This window comes from Anomaloglossus baeobatrachus, chromosome 3 (assembly GCF_048569485.1).
Source record: "Anomaloglossus baeobatrachus isolate aAnoBae1 chromosome 3, aAnoBae1.hap1, whole genome shotgun sequence".
NCBI classification, from domain to species: domain Eukaryota; kingdom Metazoa; phylum Chordata; class Amphibia; order Anura; family Aromobatidae; genus Anomaloglossus; species Anomaloglossus baeobatrachus.
In genome coordinates, this window is record NC_134355.1 from 170911349 (window position 1) to 170929282 (window position 17934).

A 17934-nucleotide genomic window follows, 5' to 3' on the forward strand; every position below is an offset into this window, starting at 1 on the left:
CAGATTCAGTCACTTCCGGTTTCTCTCTGCTCTCGGCCGAGGGAAAACGAAAGTGAAATTTCATAGCTGCAGGTGTCATCACATGACCCTGTGCTATGATGGAAACCACCGAAAGTCCCGTGATCACACACGTGACTTCCGGTGGGGGCGGCGGTAAGTAAAAATCATGGCCGCGTGCATATAGATCCCGCTGCCAGACTTTGGCAGCGAGATATAAGGGGTTATATGTTGCGAGTGGAAGCGATTCCACTCGCAACATGCAGGCACACATGTCAGCTGTTGAAAACAGCTGATATGTGTGCCGACCGCCGCCGCCTGCCCGCGGCAGGGGGCGGGGCTTAACGGGACACGCTCCGTGACGGATATATCCGTCCATGGTCGTGAAGGGGTTAAGTGTTGAGTGTCCAAACTACTTGCCCATTGCCAAGCAGTACATTATATGGGTCACAGTGCACATTCATCGTTGAGGTCAGGCTCCTAAAAATCACACAGTTATCTAAGGAGAGGCCATCAATCAGTTTTCTGAGATTAAACACTTGCAGACTTTGAAACTTTTTTAGCTTTTTTAAGTCAGCCCTTTTTTCTTTTTTTTTTTTTTTAAGTGGGTGTAGCCTGTCACGGCAGAACAAACCTACTATTATGAACGGCAAAAGGTAAACTGACCTGCTTTGTAGCTGAAATCTACAGTGCTGGCCAAAAGTATTGGCACCCCTGCAATTCTGTAAGAGAATACTCAGTTTCTTCTTGAAAATGATTGCAATCACAAATTCTTTGGTATTAGTATCTTCATTTAATTTGTCTTCAATGAAAAAAAAAATTGTCATAAAGCCAAATTGGATATAATTCCACACCAAACATAAAAAAGGGGGTGGACAAAAGTATTGGCACTGTTTGAAAAATCATGTTGTGATGCTTCACTAATTTGTGTAATTAACAGCACCTGTAACTTACCTGTCAACCTAACAGGTGTTGGCAATGGCAATAACTAAATCACACTTGCAGCCAGTTGACATGGATTAAAGTTGACTAAATCTCTGTCCTGTGTCCTTGTGTGTACCACATTGAGCATGGAGAAAAGAAAGAAGACCAAACAACTGTCTGAGGACTTGAGAATCCAAATTGTGAGGAAGCATGAGCAATCTCAAGGCTACAAGTCCATCTCCAAAGACCTGAAAGTTCCCGTGTCTATGGTGCGCAGTTTAAAGCCCATGGCACTGTGGCTAACCTCCCTAGATGTGGAAGGAATTGAAAAAATGATGAGAGATTTCAACGCAAGATTGTGCGGATGGTGAATAAAGAACCTCGACTAACATCCAAACAAGTTCAAGATGCCCTGCAGTCCGAGGGTACAACAGTGTCAACCCGTACTATCCGTCGGCGTCTGAATGAAAAGGAACTGTATGGTAGGATACCCAGGAAGACTACATCTTAGCCCGAGACATAAAAATGTCAGGCTGGAGTTTGCCAAAACTTACCCGAGAAAGCCTAAAACGTTTTAGAAGAATGTTCTCTGGTCAGATGAGACAAAAGTAGAGCTTTTTGGGAAAAGCCATCAACATAGAGTTTACAGGAAAAAAAACAGGCATTCAAAGAAAAGAACACGGTCCCTACAGTCAAACATGGCGGAGGTTCCCTGATGTTTTGGGGTTGCTTTGCTGCCTCTGGCACTGGACTGCTTGAAATTGTGCATGGCATTATGAAGTCTGAAGACTACCATCAAATTTTGCAGCATAATGTAGGGCCCAGTGTGAGAAAGCTGGGTCTCCCTCAGAGGTCATGGGTCTTCCATCAGGACAATGACCCAAAACACACATCAAAAAGCACTAGAAAATGGTTTGAGAGAAAGCACTGGAGACTACTAAAGTGGCCAGCAATGAGTCCAGACCTGAATCCCATAGAACACCTGTGGAGAGATCTCAAAATGGCAGTTTGGAGAAGGCACCCTTCAAATCTCAGGGACCTGGAGCAGTTTGCCAAAGAAGAATGGTCTAAAATTCCTGCAGAGTATTGTAAGAAACTCATTGATGGTTACCGGAAGCAGTTGTTCGCAGTTATTTTGGCCAAAGGTTGTGCAACCAAGTATTAGGCTAAGGGTGCCAATACTTTTGTCTAGCCCATTTTTGGAGTTTTGTGTGAAATGATCAATGATTTGATTTTTGTTTCATTGTCTTTTGTATTTTTTCATTGCAAGCAAAATAAATGAAGATAATAATACCAAAGAATTTGTGATTGCAATAATTTTCAAGAAGAAACTGAGTATTATCTGACAGAATTGCAGGGGTGCCAATACTTTTGGCCAGCACTGTATGACAGCTCAACTGGTGTAGGTTTTATTTTTTTGGGTGCATAAACAGCCTAAAGATGTTTCTGTATTTTGTTAAAAGTTATGTTTTTCAACTGTATGTGTTCCATTTTTGTTAAAGTAAAACCTATTTTTATTGTTTTTGTAAATTTGATTAATATTTTTAAAAAACTATTATAGGTGCTGCACAATGTTGCTGATCGGTTGGGGTACATTGCCTGTGATCACCACCGATCACTAAAAAGGGTGCTCTGAAGTTCGCAGCTCCTTCCTGAACTGAGCACACGGATCACGGTATGGACTCAGTAGTAAGGCTTGGTACACATATACAAGTGCATCTGAATAAATGACAATATTATCAAAAAGTTAAATTTATTTCAGTAATTCAATACAAAAAGGGAAAGGTATATATTATATAGAATGCGACAGTGGTAGCCCATATCCTGGATATGTCTGTGTGTGGTGGCTCTGGAAGCACTGACTCCAGCAGCAGTCCACTCCTTGTGAATCTCCCCCAAATTTTTGAATGACCTTTTCTTAACAATCCTATCAAGGCTGCGGTTATCTCGGTTGCTTGCGCACCTTTTTCTACCATACTTTTTCCTTCCACCAAACTTTCCATTAAAATGCTTGGATACAGCACTCTGTGAACAGCCGGCATTTTTAGCAATTACTTTTGTGGCTTACCCTCCTTGTGGAGTGTGTCAATGACTGCCTCCTGGACATCTGTCAAGTCAGCATCATTATTGTGTAGCCTACTGGCCTACTTAACCAGACTAAGGGACCAGTTTAAACACTTAGGAAGGCTTTGTGGGTGTTTTGTGGTAATTATTCTAATTTTCTGAGATAATGACTTTTGGGTTTTCACAGGCTGTAAGCTATAATTATCAACATTAACAGAAATAAACACTTGAAATAGATCACTCTGTTTGTAATGACTCTATATAATATATGTGTTTCCCTTTTTGTATTGCATTACTGAAATAAATTAACTTTTGGATGATATTCTATTTTGTTGAGATGCACCTGTACTGCTCTGTGTGAGTGTATAGACCCATAGACTAAAGGCACATTTACACACAGCGACACCGCTAGCGATGTCACTGCCGATCGTATCCGCCCCCGTCGTTTGTGCATCACGGGTAAATCACTGCCCATGGCGCACGATATCGTTAGTCCCCATCACACATACTTACCTGCCTAGCAACGTCGCTGTGGCCGGCGAACTGCCTCTTTTCTAAGGGGGCGGTTCGTGCGGCGTCACAGCGACGTCACACGGCAGGTGGTCAATAGAAGCGGAGGGGCGGAGAGCAGCCGAAGGAAAGACACGCCCACCTTGTTGCCAGAGGACGCAGGTACGATGTTGTTCGTCATTCACGCGTAGCGATGTGTGCTGACTCAGGAATGACGAACAACCTGCGTCCAGCACGAGCAACGATATTATGAAAATGAACGACGTGTCAACGATCAGCGATTAGGTGAGTAATTTTGATAGTTAGCGGTCGTTCGTACGTTTCACACGCAACGACGTCGCTAACGAGGCCGGATGTGCATCACGAATTCCGTGACCCCAACGACATCTCGTTAGCGATGTCGTTGCGTGTAAATGGGCCTTTACTATTGAGACCATACATTGCTCTGTACATACAGCTCATGTAGGAGCTGCTTGCTTCAAAATCATATACTGACCGATGGATGGGGTCTAAGGACTTGTTCCTTCACTTATCAGCAACATTATGCAGCACCCATCATACATAAAAGTTTTTTTCAAATGATAGTTTCCTTTAATTATGAACGTTAAAACACTCGATGAGTATACATGGTATTGATGCAAAAAATGGAAATTTTTTAAAAATATCCCAGTTGTTGGAACATGCTGCATATAAGCAAAATAAAAACACCAAGGACATTTAAAATTTAAATTTATTTAAACTACATAGAGTTGCACTTTAAAAAAATATTCAACCCCTAATGCAAATTAGGTTTATTAGCAAATTTTACACACTTTCTAATGTTTTCAATAAAATTAGCTCGACACAACTAATGTAACAAGTGAAAAAACCTATAAAGGCCACAAAATTATTTGGAATGGCTTTATTCAAAATAATGAATGCCTACAAAGAGAGCAGTATTAAGCCAATGATAAAGGCAAATGTATGTATAAAGCACAACTTTATTGAGAATAAAAAAAATAAAATAGATGTCATTCAAACAGACCCAAAGGGGAATTTGTCTACATGATAAATTACATATATGGAAAATGCAAGAAAGTGCAAAATTATTGCTCTGTGTAGATGAATGCAAGAATTCAAAAAAACATTGGTTGGATACACAAAGAGGAACAAAATAAAACAGTTCAGGTCTAAATATGTAGTAACAAAGAATATCTACTAGATGGTAGTCGTGTGCTGGTAAATGAACTGAATGAAATCCTAGTGACAAGCGTGGAATAATGAAGTCAAGGGCAATAACTAGAAACTTGACATAACCACTAGGGAAAATGCAGATATGGCAAAAAATGAGATGCAAAAACGGATGCAAAGAAGAAAACATATCAACCACAATAGAGTGTTGAAATACTGCACCAAAGGGAATCTAGAGATCACTAATACTGCATGGAACCACTAGACGTTCAAGTGAATTAGGTCCATAAAGGTGCAGATGTAATAAGACACAACTTTGAATGAGTGTCATGGCAAGCCAACGCCCATTCCACTCAGTGCTTCTTCCAGGGGGAAGGCGTTAGCATGTCATCAGACTCATTCAGGTGTTTGTTCCACCTCTGCTCTTGAGCCACCTTTTCACATTTTAGAGAACTAACTTTTGCTTTACATCCCATGCAAAAATAATCTTTTTGGATGCATTTACACACTGTGTCTTATTACATTTTCACCTTTATCTACCTAATTATCTTGAACTACTAGTGCTTCCATGCAGTATTACTGATCCCCAATAATAGGTTCATTTGGGTGCAATTTTTCCGACAGTATGTTCGGGATGATATATTTTCTTCCTTGCATCTTTTTGTTACATCTCATTTTTAGGGATTTTTGCATTTGCCCTAGGGGTTATGTCAAGTTTCTAGTTATTCCCCTTTACTTCATTATTCCAATATTTCCACCTAGGATTTTATTCAGGTCATTTACCAGCACATTAGTGCTATCTAGTGGATCTTATTTGGTACTACAAAGGTACTACTATTGCCCGTGCCCATGATCCGGCTTTAGGCTGCTGCGGACTTTAGGTCTATTCTGCCTGCTGAAAACACTGTCATCTCCACAGCATAAATTGACATGCTGAGGCTCAGGAAGCCACGCCGCAAGTCACTTTATGCTGCGGAGAAAAGAAGCAGAGTGAGAAGGAGATTTCTAAAAATCCTTCTACTTTATGACGCAGCATTTTGGACGCAGCGACAACACTCTGCGTCCAAAATGCTGCAAACCCTGATCGTGGGCATACAGCCTAAAAAGCTAGAATGGATGGATGGATGCATAGATAGATGTCAAACACATATACTGTATAATGTCCCACCCACTTACATATTCTAAGCTTGCACCCTTTTGTGATTTCATGTGGCACTAAAGGGTGTTTAGCCTTGTATTTAGCCCAAAAAAAAAATTAAAAAAACACGATGTGGGATCCCCCCCATTTTTGATAGCCAGCTAGGGTAAAGCAGATGGCTGCAGCCTGTAGACCACAGCTGCCAGCTGCACCTTTGCTGGTAATCTAAAACGCAGGACATCCCATGCTGTTTTTTTTAACTATTTATAAATACTTTTTTTTTTTTTTTTTTTAAAAAAGTGGGGTTTCCCCCATAAATTGGATTACCAGCCAAGGTAAAGCGGAATCCATTTTGGAGGTCCGACGATAACGCTGGACCTTGCAGAATATCGGGGGCATGCTCAGGGAACATATCCCCCATTTTCTGGAAATGCAGGCACTCCATGTGAGGAGAGTGGGTGCAGTGAGAATACTGCATCCACCCTCCCCAAGTCCAACCGAGGGCAGTGTGAACTGTACTAACCTCAGTCTCACTGCGCTCAGGGAGCTGGCTGAGAGCCGCTTTCTGCACATGCAGCGTCATCTTTTGAAAAGGATAAGGACAGATCACAGGGGATCGGCGTTGCAGGCGGTACCGGGGGTACCAGGGGAAACTGGGGGTGACAGGGGGTGACCTGACTGGACTTGGGGAGGACTTTTCTGTCTCATCTGACATGTCAGATGAGACACAAATCAGAAGAAGAGGATGAATGCAGCCGGCATGCCACTGGTGCGGCCACCATTTTAGATGATTGACAGGGGGAGGGGGAGGCACTTTAGCCTTTCTGGGGGACAAAGGCGACTGGGGGAGGACATTTATGTCCAATCTTACATGTTTGATCATGTCAGGCGACATATACCCTGTGTGCAGAATTATTAGGCAAATGAGTATTTTGATCACATGATACTTTTTATACATGTTGTCCTACTCCAAGATGTATAGGCTTGAGAGCCAACTACCAACTAAGTAAATCAGGTGATGTGCATCTCTGTAATGAGGGGTGTGGTGTAATGACATCAACACCCTATATAAGGTGTGCTTAATTATTAAATTATTAGACAACTTCCTTTCCTTTGGCAAAATGGGTCAGAAGAGAGATTTGATGGGCTCTGAAAGGTTCAAAATTGTGAGATGTCTTGCAGAGGGATGCAGCAGTCTTGAAATTGCCAAACTTTTGAAGCGTGATCACTAAACAATCAAGTGTTTCATGGCAAATAGCCAACAGGGTCGCAAGAAGCATGTTGGGCAAAAAAGGCGCAAAATAACTGCCCATTAATTGAGGAAAATCAAGCGTGAAGCTGCCAAGATGTCATTTGCCACCAGTTTGGCCATATTTCAGAGCTACAACGTTACTGGAGTATCAAAAAGAACAAGGTGTGCCATACTCAGGGACATGGTCAAGGTAAGGAAGGCATAAGATAAAATGTCAAGACTGGGCCAAGAAATATCTTAAGACTGATTTTTCAAAGGTTTTATGGACTGATGACATGAGAGTGACTCTTGATGGGCCAGATGGATGGGCCAGAGGCTGGATCAGTAAAGGGCACAGAGCTCCACTCCGACTCAGACGCCAGCAAAGTGGAGGTGGAGTACTGGTATGGGCTGGTATCATCAAAGATGAACTTGTGGGACCTTTTCGGGTTGAGGATGGAGTGAAGCTCAACTCCCAGACCTACTGCCAGTTTCTAGAAGTCAACTTCTTCAAGCAGTGGTACAGGAAGAAGTCGGTATCGTTCAAGAAAAACATGATTTTCATGCAGGACAATGCTCCATCACATGCATCTGACACGCCCACCCCAGGGCCGGGGGCACTCGGAACCGGGCCGGACTAGTCTGGGGATGTCAGCAGTGGCAGGGGTCCAGCTCCGTGACCCTGGCGGTGTCTTTTAATAATAAGGGGAGATGATGATGATGATGGGAGTTATAGTTAATATTAAGTAAAATTCGTGACGCCACCTGGGAATTGCAGCTTTGAAGCGGCGGCTGCTGGATGGGACCTCCGGGGATGGTGTTATGGCAGCTGAGGTGTTTCTTGCTCCCCACAGGTGGAGCGGGTAACCCCGAGGCAACTGTTTGGAAAGTCTATGATGGAAGTGGATGGGGCGCAGGAAGAAGCAGATGACACGAAGCTTTGCAGTCAAGATGTTTTACTCACAGTCTGTTCCACAACTGAAGCTGACCGGTTTCCCCGTGGTGTGCCAGGATTCACTGATGTGGGCCTCCGCTGATCCCGAACAGGTCAAGACTCAGTCACCCCTCTATGTTTCTCTCCTGGCCGTCTCTCTCTAGCGCTGACCTTCGCTGAACTGTCCTGCGCCTCCGCCACTGAGCCCTGACTAAAGGATGGCTGACTGTGGTCCTTTTGACACCTCCCTTGCAGAGGATGGGTGGCAGATTGTGGCCTCAGGTGCCTACAGCAATCACCCGGGCCGTTGGATTGCTAAAAGAAATGTCTTTCTTTCTTTTGCCTGGGGACCGCCCCGTTATTGCAGCCAGATTCCTCCACCCCGGTATTCTTGGTGGAACAAGCCCATGGAGGCCTCTCACACTTCTGTGGCACTCTGGAACCACTTCTCTTGGTGTCACCCGGGTCTAGCCAGACCCCAGGGTTTTCACCATGAACCACAGCCTCTTCTTACTCCTTCTGACTGGACTCCTTCTGACTGACTCCTGTCAACTGTCACTTAATTCTCAATAAAAAAACTCACACTAACCAGACCCGGCTGATTCTCACCGGTTCGCCAACTAGCTCACTGACTCCTCCCACACTCCCTCTGCCAGGCTCCACCCCTCCAGGACAGTGAATGGGACTTAAGGCTCCATAAGCAGGTATACTGGTCGCTGCTTCTCAGCATTAATGGAGTACCTGCCTTAAACCCTGACCCAGTGTGTGACTTAACAATTGGTGTGTGCAGGTTTTGTCTGTGAACCTGTAGATAACCCCTTTCTTACCCAGGATGGGATACCACACCTCTGGCTGAGGTGCAGTACCTCTGTGGTGACGGAAGCCTCAGGGGCGCCACACATTAAAATACTCCACAGCATGGCTGGCCAGTAAAGGTCTAAAAGATGAAAAAATAGTGACATGGCCTCTTGTTCACCTGATCTGAACCCCACAGAGAACCTGTGGTCCCTCATAAAATGTAAGATCTACAGGGAGGGAAACAGTACACCTCTCGGAACAGTGTCTGGGAGGCTGTGGTGGCTGCTGCTTGCAATGTTGATCGTACACAGATCAAGCAACTGACAGAATCTATGGATAGTAGGCTGATAAAGAAAGGTGGCTATATTGGTCACTAATTTTTGGGGGTTTGTTTTTGCATGTCACAAATGTTTATTTCTATATTTTGTGCAGTTATATTGGTTTACCTGGTGAAAATAAACAAGTGAGATGGGAATATATTTGGTTTTTATTAAGTTGTCTAATAATTCTGCACAGTAATGGTTACCTGCACAAACAGGTATCCTCCTAAGATAGCCAAATCTAAAAAAAAAACACTCCAACTTCCAAAAATATTAAGTTTTGGTATTTATGAGTCTTTTTGGTTGATTGAGAACATAGTTGTTGATCAATAATAAAAAAAATCCTCTAAAATACAACTTACCTAATAATTCTGCACACAGTGTACTGTAAATATTTTTTTACCGGCGCTGCCATTTACTGTAACGTCATCACGGTTATATGGTGTATAACGGTGGCCACATGATTGCTGCCTGGAAAAAATGGCCCGAATCATGATCTCCAGGGTCTCAGCTAATGCTGGTAGCTGAAACCCCAGAGATTTTCCGACGCTGGGGGGGCGCGATTCACTTTTTCCTTGCCGTCGGTTTAAAACAACAGATCAGAATAAGTGCCTTTCTTGCTGCTGTTGTAATCCGTAAGGCCGTCGAAAAGAAGTTAAATGTGTTTTTGAGCACTTTGAGGAGTTAGGCCCCTCAATGTCATTTCAAATGTGATGTGGTCCCGAAAAAATTGGTTTATAATTTTGTTGGAAAAATTTTAAATTGCTGATAAACTGTAAACTCTTATAACTTCATACCAAAAAACATGTGTAAATGTAATTTATTAATGATTGTGTGTGATATAACTATCATGTTTAGAAGCATAAAAATTCAAAGTTCAAAAAAAAATTCAAAGTTCAAAATTTGCGAAATTTTCAAATTTGTTTTGTAAAATGTTTGATATTTTCATAAATAAATCCAAATCATATCGACCAAAATTTACCACTAACGTGAAGTACAATGTGTCACAAAAACAAACTCAGAATCACTGGGAAATATTGATATGTTCCAGAGTTATTACTTTATAAAGTGACACTGGTCAGAATTGTAAAATTTGGCCTGGTCAGAAAGCTCAAAACAGGCTGAGGGAATGGATTAATTCACACCAGTAACATTCTGCTACAGTCAGGTGGCTAATTATCTATTCAGCTGTTCCTGAGTGCAATCTACTGTAGCATCAAGCTTCTACTATCAACTTTTCTTTGCAATTGGTGCTCAAGTTACTGTGTTATCTGCCAGCTTTCTTGTCTCTGCTGTTCTAATGAAAGAACATATCCACAGCTTTGCTGAATCAAGATAACAACCATTCTTTCTGATCTCTGCTATTGTAAAGTGCTGTATGCACTGTCAACTCTTTTGCAACTTTGTTGTTCCTTTGTGCTGTCTGCACATTTGGTTCTGCTACATCTGGTACTTCTAACTTTGCTGATCCATTTGCCATCCTGCATATCCAGCTGTTCTGGTCCTGTTTCATGTACCATCCATTTGACAGGTTCTGCTGTATCAGCACCTCTGGTCTTTTCTGACATATGGTTTAGCAAATCCACCTCCCAAAGAGAACCAAAATCAACACTATATTGCAATGCGCTAAACTTGTCAGTTTTACAGATAGTCCTAGAAGAAAATTGTTTGGTGACAAAGCTGAATTTTGGCTGTTAATGAACCTTCCAACAGAACACTGTATACCTCAAGGTCCAACAGGGCTGGATTCACAAAAAGTCCTGCAAGATGTTAGAGTTGCAGTAGGACCTGAATTGAACCCTGCAGAAAATCTTTACTGGGATGTAAAGAATGCAGTTGCAGTATACATGCCCGTGAATACTAGTAAATTGGAGAATATTGCTCATGCGCAATAGAATGATATTCCTAAAAAATGCTAACAGAAGCTGGTGTCTGACTATGCATCAGATCATAACACCTAAAGCATGGTGTACTATGGTAAGTACTGTAGCGGGGTGGGGGTGCCCCAGGACGACAAAGAGGCAGTGACCCAAAAAGTCCAATCAACATAAGTTTATATACCGCTGCTGCACAGGATATACGTCCTCCAGGATACAGCCAGGCTATATACAGTCCACACGGGTCTGAACTCCTCTCAGCTTCTTGCTCTGCAGCTTACAAAACAACTCTGCCCCACCCAGGCCTTTACAAGGAGCTTTTAAATGAGAACTGTGGCCATGAGCCACCTGCATAACCCGGACCGGAGGTTAGTGGACTGACCACTATGTAGGGCTCTAATATGTTTCTGTACGCATTCTGGGAGATACGTACCGTCCGTCACATATGAATGTCCCCACTATCTCACAGTACTAAAGACACATGAAGAGGTTAAATCATTCTGATACAGATGATATAAGGGAAAATAAATCCTAGCTCCAAGCAATTGCACCTGCCCCAACTGGTTCTTGTACAGACTAGTATCTGTAGCTGAACAGTCCCTAGTAGCTCCTCTGCAGGCTAGAATATCCCTAGCTGCCACACTAGGAAACCATAACTCGGACCTGGCCATAGAATTGTTCCTTGTACCACCTTAGCAACCAGTGGGACGATAGCTGTAAAATATAATCCAGGATAAGGAAAGTGTGCAGAGATAGTTAAAGGGAACCTGTAAGGTCCCATATGAGTTCTAACCTAGAAGCAGGGTGAAGTGTGGCCTAGTAACCCCTTCCTACCCATCCCTGTGTTGTAATAGTGTGTAATATGAATGTATAAAAATATGTTTTATTACTTACGTGTTCCATATGTAAATGAGCAAAAGCTCTAGTCACTAGGACGTCGCATCGCGCCATGGGCGTTTGCATGGTTTCCGTGGTATCACGCCCCTGTGGGCGTGATACCATGGATTTAAATGAGCGACGTCCCCGTTGCTTCTTGAGATCCCGCGTGTGCATGCTTACCATTCCCACAGCCTTGTTATCCGGGTGCTTGCTTCTCAGCTTCAGACGCGCTCTGCGCATGGTCGGTACCGCAGGAATCTTCTGTGCGCGTAAGAAGCCGCCAAGCAAGCACCTGGATAATACGGCTGCGGGAATGGTAAGCACACACGCATGGGATCTCAAGGAGCGACGGCGACGTCGCTCAGGTAAATCCATTTTATCACGCCCACAGCGGCGTAATACCACAGAAACCATGCAAACGCCCACAGAGCAATGCGACGCCTAAGGGACTAGAGCCTCTGATCATTTACATAGGGAACATGTAAGGCCCCACTCACACTTGCGCTATTTTGCCGCAAACGGAATCCGTCAGTAATGTAGTACAGTTCATTTATTTACAGTGGAAGTGCGACACCATGTGGACCCAAGCGGGTACTGCATGACACACACACGCGCCATAGTAACACGCTTCCAATGTAAATAAATGAACTGTACTACATTACTGACAGATTCCGTTTGCGTCAAAATAGCGCAAGTATGAAACTAGCCTAAGTAATAAAACATTTTTATACAGTCATAGTACACACTATTACAACACAGGGATGGGTAGGAAGGGGTTACTAGGCCACACATCACCCTGCTTGTAAGTCAGAACGTCAGAGGTCTGGTTCCCTTTAAGGACCCAAAGTGTGGAAATCTTAAACACATGCACAAGTGGAAAAGGTTAGTAGCAACTGCAAGATAAAAAATAGTCTCCTACAACCTAACAGGAGAAATGAGTAGGTAAGAAAGGAAGACAGATACCAGCCTGGTATTTGCTTTTTGCTGTCTGGCAGACAAGAACCCTTCCCAGTGGGGCTGTAACTCCTGAGCAGGATCCACAAGGGAATATAACCAGCAGAGAATTCCAGCATAAGAAGGGTAGAAATAGCCACATTCAAAATGTGATAAGGAAAAGTAAATGAAAACCCCTGTTGACCAAAAAGAATAGAAGCAAAGAGAAAAAAAAATCAGCACTTGGATAAAGATTGGCTGGGGCTCAGAACAAGATCATTGGATAGAATTCAGGACAATTATAGGGTACTAGAAGGTGGCCCGATTCTAATGCATCGAGTATTCTCTATATATATATGTTGTTGTGTATAGTTACCAAGTGTTTGTGTAGGGCGCTGTAAATGTTCTGGGTGTGGGGTGTGTGGGGGTGTGTGAGAGCGGTGTTGTATGTGTGTTGCGTTGTGTGTTGCATTGTTTGTGGAGCGCTGTGTGTCTGTAGCGTTGTATGTGTGTGGTGCTGTGTGTGTTGCGCGGTTTGTGTGGGTGTGTGTGGGGTGCGTGTGTGTGTTTTGGGGGGAGGTATGTTTTGTGCAATGTGTGTGTTGCGCGGTATGTGCATATATTTGTGTGTGCCGCGGTGTTTGTGTGTTCTGTGTGTGCAGCATTGTCTGTGTGTGTGTGGGTGTCTGTGTAGGGTGGTGTTTGTGGTTCCCAGTGTGTGTGTGGTGTGTTGTGCGGTGCGTTTGTGGTGGTGTGTGTGTGTTTTGGGGGGAGGTGTGCACCCCCCATCGTGCTACACCCCCCATGCTGCACCCCCCATCGTGCTCCTTCCCCCATGCTGCACTCCCCATCGTGCTCCATCCCCCATGCTGCACCCCCCATCGTGCTCCATCCCCCATGCTGCGCACCCCCCATCGTGTTTCATCCCCCCATTCTGGGCAACTTCCATCGTGGTCCACCCCCCATGCTGCACTCCCCATCGTGCTCCATCCCCCATGCTGCACTCCCCATCGTGCTCCATCCCCCATGCTGCACTCCCCATCGTGCTCCATCCCCCATGCTGCACCCCCCATCGTGCTCCATCACCCATGCTGCACTCCCTATCGTGCTCCATCCCCCATGCTGCGCACCCCCCATCGTGCTCCATCCCCCATGCTGCGCACCCCCCATCGTGCTCCGTCCCCCATGCTGCACCCCCCATCGTGCTCCATCCCTCATGCTGCGCACCCCCCATTGTGTTTCATCCCCCCATTCTGGGCACCCACCATCATGGTCCACCCCCATGCTGCACCCCCCATCGTGCTCCATCCCCCATGCTGCACTCCCCATCGTGCTCCATCCCCCATGCTGCACTCCCCATCGTGCTCCATCCCCCATGCTGCGAACCCCTCAGAGAGGACTATAATAGGAGGATTATAATAGGAGGCGTATAATGGGAGGAGTAGTCCTGGGGGGGAGGTGTACAGGTGCCCGTGTGCGGGGGGCATGGCCGAGCGGGCATAGTGTGAGGGGGGCGTGGCCAAGCGGGCATAGTAAGAGGGGGAGTGGCCTAGCGGGCATAGTGTGAGGGGGCGTGGCTTAGCGGGCATAGTGTGAGGGGCCATGGCCTAGCCGGCATAGTGTGAGGGGGCGTGGCCTAGCGGGCATCATGTGAGGGGGCGTGGCCTAGCGGGCATCGCGTGCGGGGGGTGTGGCCTAGCGGGCATTGCGTGTGGGGGATGTGGCCTAGCGGGCATCGCGTGCGGGGGCGTGGCCTAGCGGGCATCGCGTGCGGGGGGCGTGGCCTAGCGGACATCGCGTGCGGGGGTGTGGCCTAGCGGACATCGTGTGCAGGGGGCGTGGCCTAGCGGGAATCGTGTGCGGAGGGTGAGCCTGGCCAAACAATCCATGCGGGGGGCGGGGCCAGGCCGAGCCGAGCGGACAATCCGTGTGGAGGGGCGGGGCCAGGCCGAGCCCAGCGGCCAATCCGACGGTTGTCACTGTAACAACACAATTTTGGAGCAAGACAGACAGAATAAGGCAATTATAGGGTATTTTGCTTGTTTCATTGTTTTATTGCAAACAGCAGAAATTTTGAACACTTTTCTACTACTCCTAAATTTAAAATGGTGGTTGAATACTTTACTTAAGATATATATAGTAAATAGAATAAAATGATCCTTACCAGATGTACATAAGAATAAATGTGTATTTCCTAATCTGAGGTGTTCTTACAAGGTCTGCAAAAGATGGAACTCTCTTTTCACCCATTTCTTCTTTTTCCATCAGACTCTGTACATAACATTATAAAGATAAAAATAAGTCTTTATTAAACTAAAATAGTTGCTAATCAGGAATGATGCTATACACTTACATCGGAGCCTGAGCCCCATGTGTACTGTCCCAGATCTCTAGTTAGCTTTTTTTATTTTATAATTCTTTTTTTATTTTACTTAAACTTTATCACTGCTATACGTTTATTTTGCTGACTACAAGATAGGTGATGTTTATGAATTTTAATGTGCTAAATCCAAAAATCACATTCATTTCCTCAAGTCACATCCATTTTTTCCGCAAAATTCTGTTTACTAGGGAACTCTTACAGTAATAAAGTAACATTATATATAATTTTCAGTATATTATTCAGATATTCTGAATATGCAATCGTTATAATTAATAGGAGGACAATTTAATAAGCAGTTAAAACTGCTAGCATTGGAATTTTAGGGGTATATAAGCAGTGTGAAAACCGACAGCACCATTCATTTATTCAAGATGCGAGTTAAGAAGTAGCAGTAACTTTAACTTTGTTAAAAAAGGGTTTTATTGAATATGTTGTCCACATGAACAGTTCATGACAGTGCAGAAATGGACCTGAAATATTCTGTTACATTTGTAGTTGTTTTATATCAACCAAACAATAGACAAATATGCAGTGGTATGCAAATGTTTGGGCACCCCTGGTCAAAATTACTGTTATTGTGAACAGTTAAACAAGTTGGAGATTAATTTTCTCTAAAAGGCATTAAGTTAAAGATGAAACATTTCCTTTGTATTTTAGGCAAAAAAAATATTTTCATCTTTTACATTTAGAAATAAAAAAAGACAATGTGCTAATGCAAAAGTTTTGATATCCTGCATGGTTAGTACCTAGTAGCACTCACTTTGACAAGTATCACCGCTTGTAAATGATTTTTGTAGCCAACCAAGAGTCTTTTAATTCTTGTTTGACACATTTTCATCCATTCTTCCATGGAAAAGTCTTCAAGTTCTATGAGATTCCTGGGTCGTCTTCCATGCACTGCTCTTTTGAGATCTAGCCACTGATTTTTAATGATGTTCAGAGCAGGGGACTGTGAGAGCTTAAGCATTTTGTGCACTGTGAATTTTGACATGTGTTGAGGATCATCCTCTTTTCAACGTTTTTGACAGATGCTGTTATGTTTGCATCAAGAATTTGTTGATATTTCATTGAATCCATTTTTTCCTTTATCGGTGAAATGTTCCCCATGCCATTGAATGCAGCGCAACCCCAAAGCAATATTGATAACACCTCTATGCTTAATGATTGACGAGATGTTCTTTTCCTGAAATTCTGTGCCTTTTTTCTCCACACATAGTATATGTAAACTTCTGGTTCTGGTTTTTTATCTAAAAAGACACACATGCATGTTTTTGTCACTATCTGACATGAAATTAGAATAAACCTTTCCCGTGTTAGGTCACTTAGAAACCAACATTATTTATATGTGCCAAATGCCAGAATAATGAGAGAGAGAGAATGTTTAAGGCATTTTTATTAGTTTCTGCAAAGTCAAAAGTTTACATACACTAAAGGCCGCTTTACACACAACAATATCGCTAGCAATCTCGTTAGCGATGTGACACGCCCAGATCATTGCTAAGATTTGCCGAGATCGCTCATAGGTCATTTTGTAGCGGTCACACGTACCCATCTCACAAACGAAGCTACATCGTTCAGCAATATATTGTTTGACCAAGGCGGTCATATGGACACCGTCACACAGCATTCCTCCCAACGATTCCGGCAACGACATAGGCATATAATTGTCCATAGCATACACCCTGGCGTGACACCAATCAGAGTGGAGGAGATGTGGTGCATTGCTCGTAACGACCAGTCCGCGTCGCTGATGACGGACGCACTAACGATGTTGTTCATCGTTGGCAGGGTGTCAAATGTAGCAATATGTCTGCTGCATTGGAAACGACAAACAATATTTTGAAAATTAACAACGTGTCAAGGATCAACGATTTTTGCTAGTTTTATGATCGTTCGGAGTCGCTCATAGGTGTCACACGCAACAACGTCGCTAACGGCGACGGAAGTGCGTCACGAAAACCGTGACCCCAACAACATATTGTCAAATAAATCGTAGCGTGTAAAGTGGCCTTAAGAGTACTATACCTATAAACAATGTGGGACAGCCACGTGTTGATGTCATGTCTTTGAAAGCTTCTGATAGGTTTATTGGCAACTTCTGAGTTATAGTCATATGAAAATGTTTGGGCACCCCTATTAATGTTAACCTTTTTTCTTTATAATAATTTGGGTTTTTGCGACAGCTATTTCAGTTTCATATATCTAATAACTGATGGACTGAGTAATATTTCTGGATTGAAATGAGGTTTATTGTACTAACAGAAAATGTGCAATCCGCATTTAAACAAAATTTGACCGGTGCAAAAGTATGGGCACCCTTATCAATTTCTTGTTTTGAACACTCCTAACTACTTTTTACTGACTTATTAAAGCACTAAATTAGTTTTGTAACCTCATTGAGCTTTGAACTTCATAGGCAGGTGTATCCAATCATGAGAAAAGGTATTTAAGGTGGCCACTTGCAAGTTGTTCTCCTACTTGAATCTCCTATGAAGAGTGGCATCATGGGCTCCTCAAAACAACTCTCAAATGATCTGAAAACAAAGATTATTCAACATAGTTGTTCAGGGGAAGGATACAAAAAGTTGTCTCAGAGATTTAAACTGTCAGTTTCCATGTGAGGAACATTGTAAGGAAATGGAAGAACACAGGTACAGTTCTTGTTAAGTCCAGAAGTGACAGGCCAAGAAAAATATCAGAAAAGCAGAGAAGAAGGATGGTGAGAACATTCAAGGACAATCCACAGACCACTTCCAAAGACCTGCAGCTTCATATT

The 17934-nt window shown here is 43.6% G+C and overlaps 1 protein-coding gene across 2 annotated transcripts in view; it reads right to left on the reverse strand.

Moving 5' to 3' along the window:
• Positions 1-17934, reverse strand: part of SLC22A2 (solute carrier family 22 member 2) — a 148735-nt gene that overhangs the window by 72386 nt on the left and 58415 nt on the right. For both annotated transcript variants that reach the window (XM_075338171.1, XM_075338170.1), the window contains exon 6: positions 14940-15046. In XM_075338171.1, coding sequence (XP_075194286.1) covers positions 14940-15046 — 107 coding nt within the window. The remainder of the gene's footprint in view (positions 1-14939; positions 15047-17934) is intronic.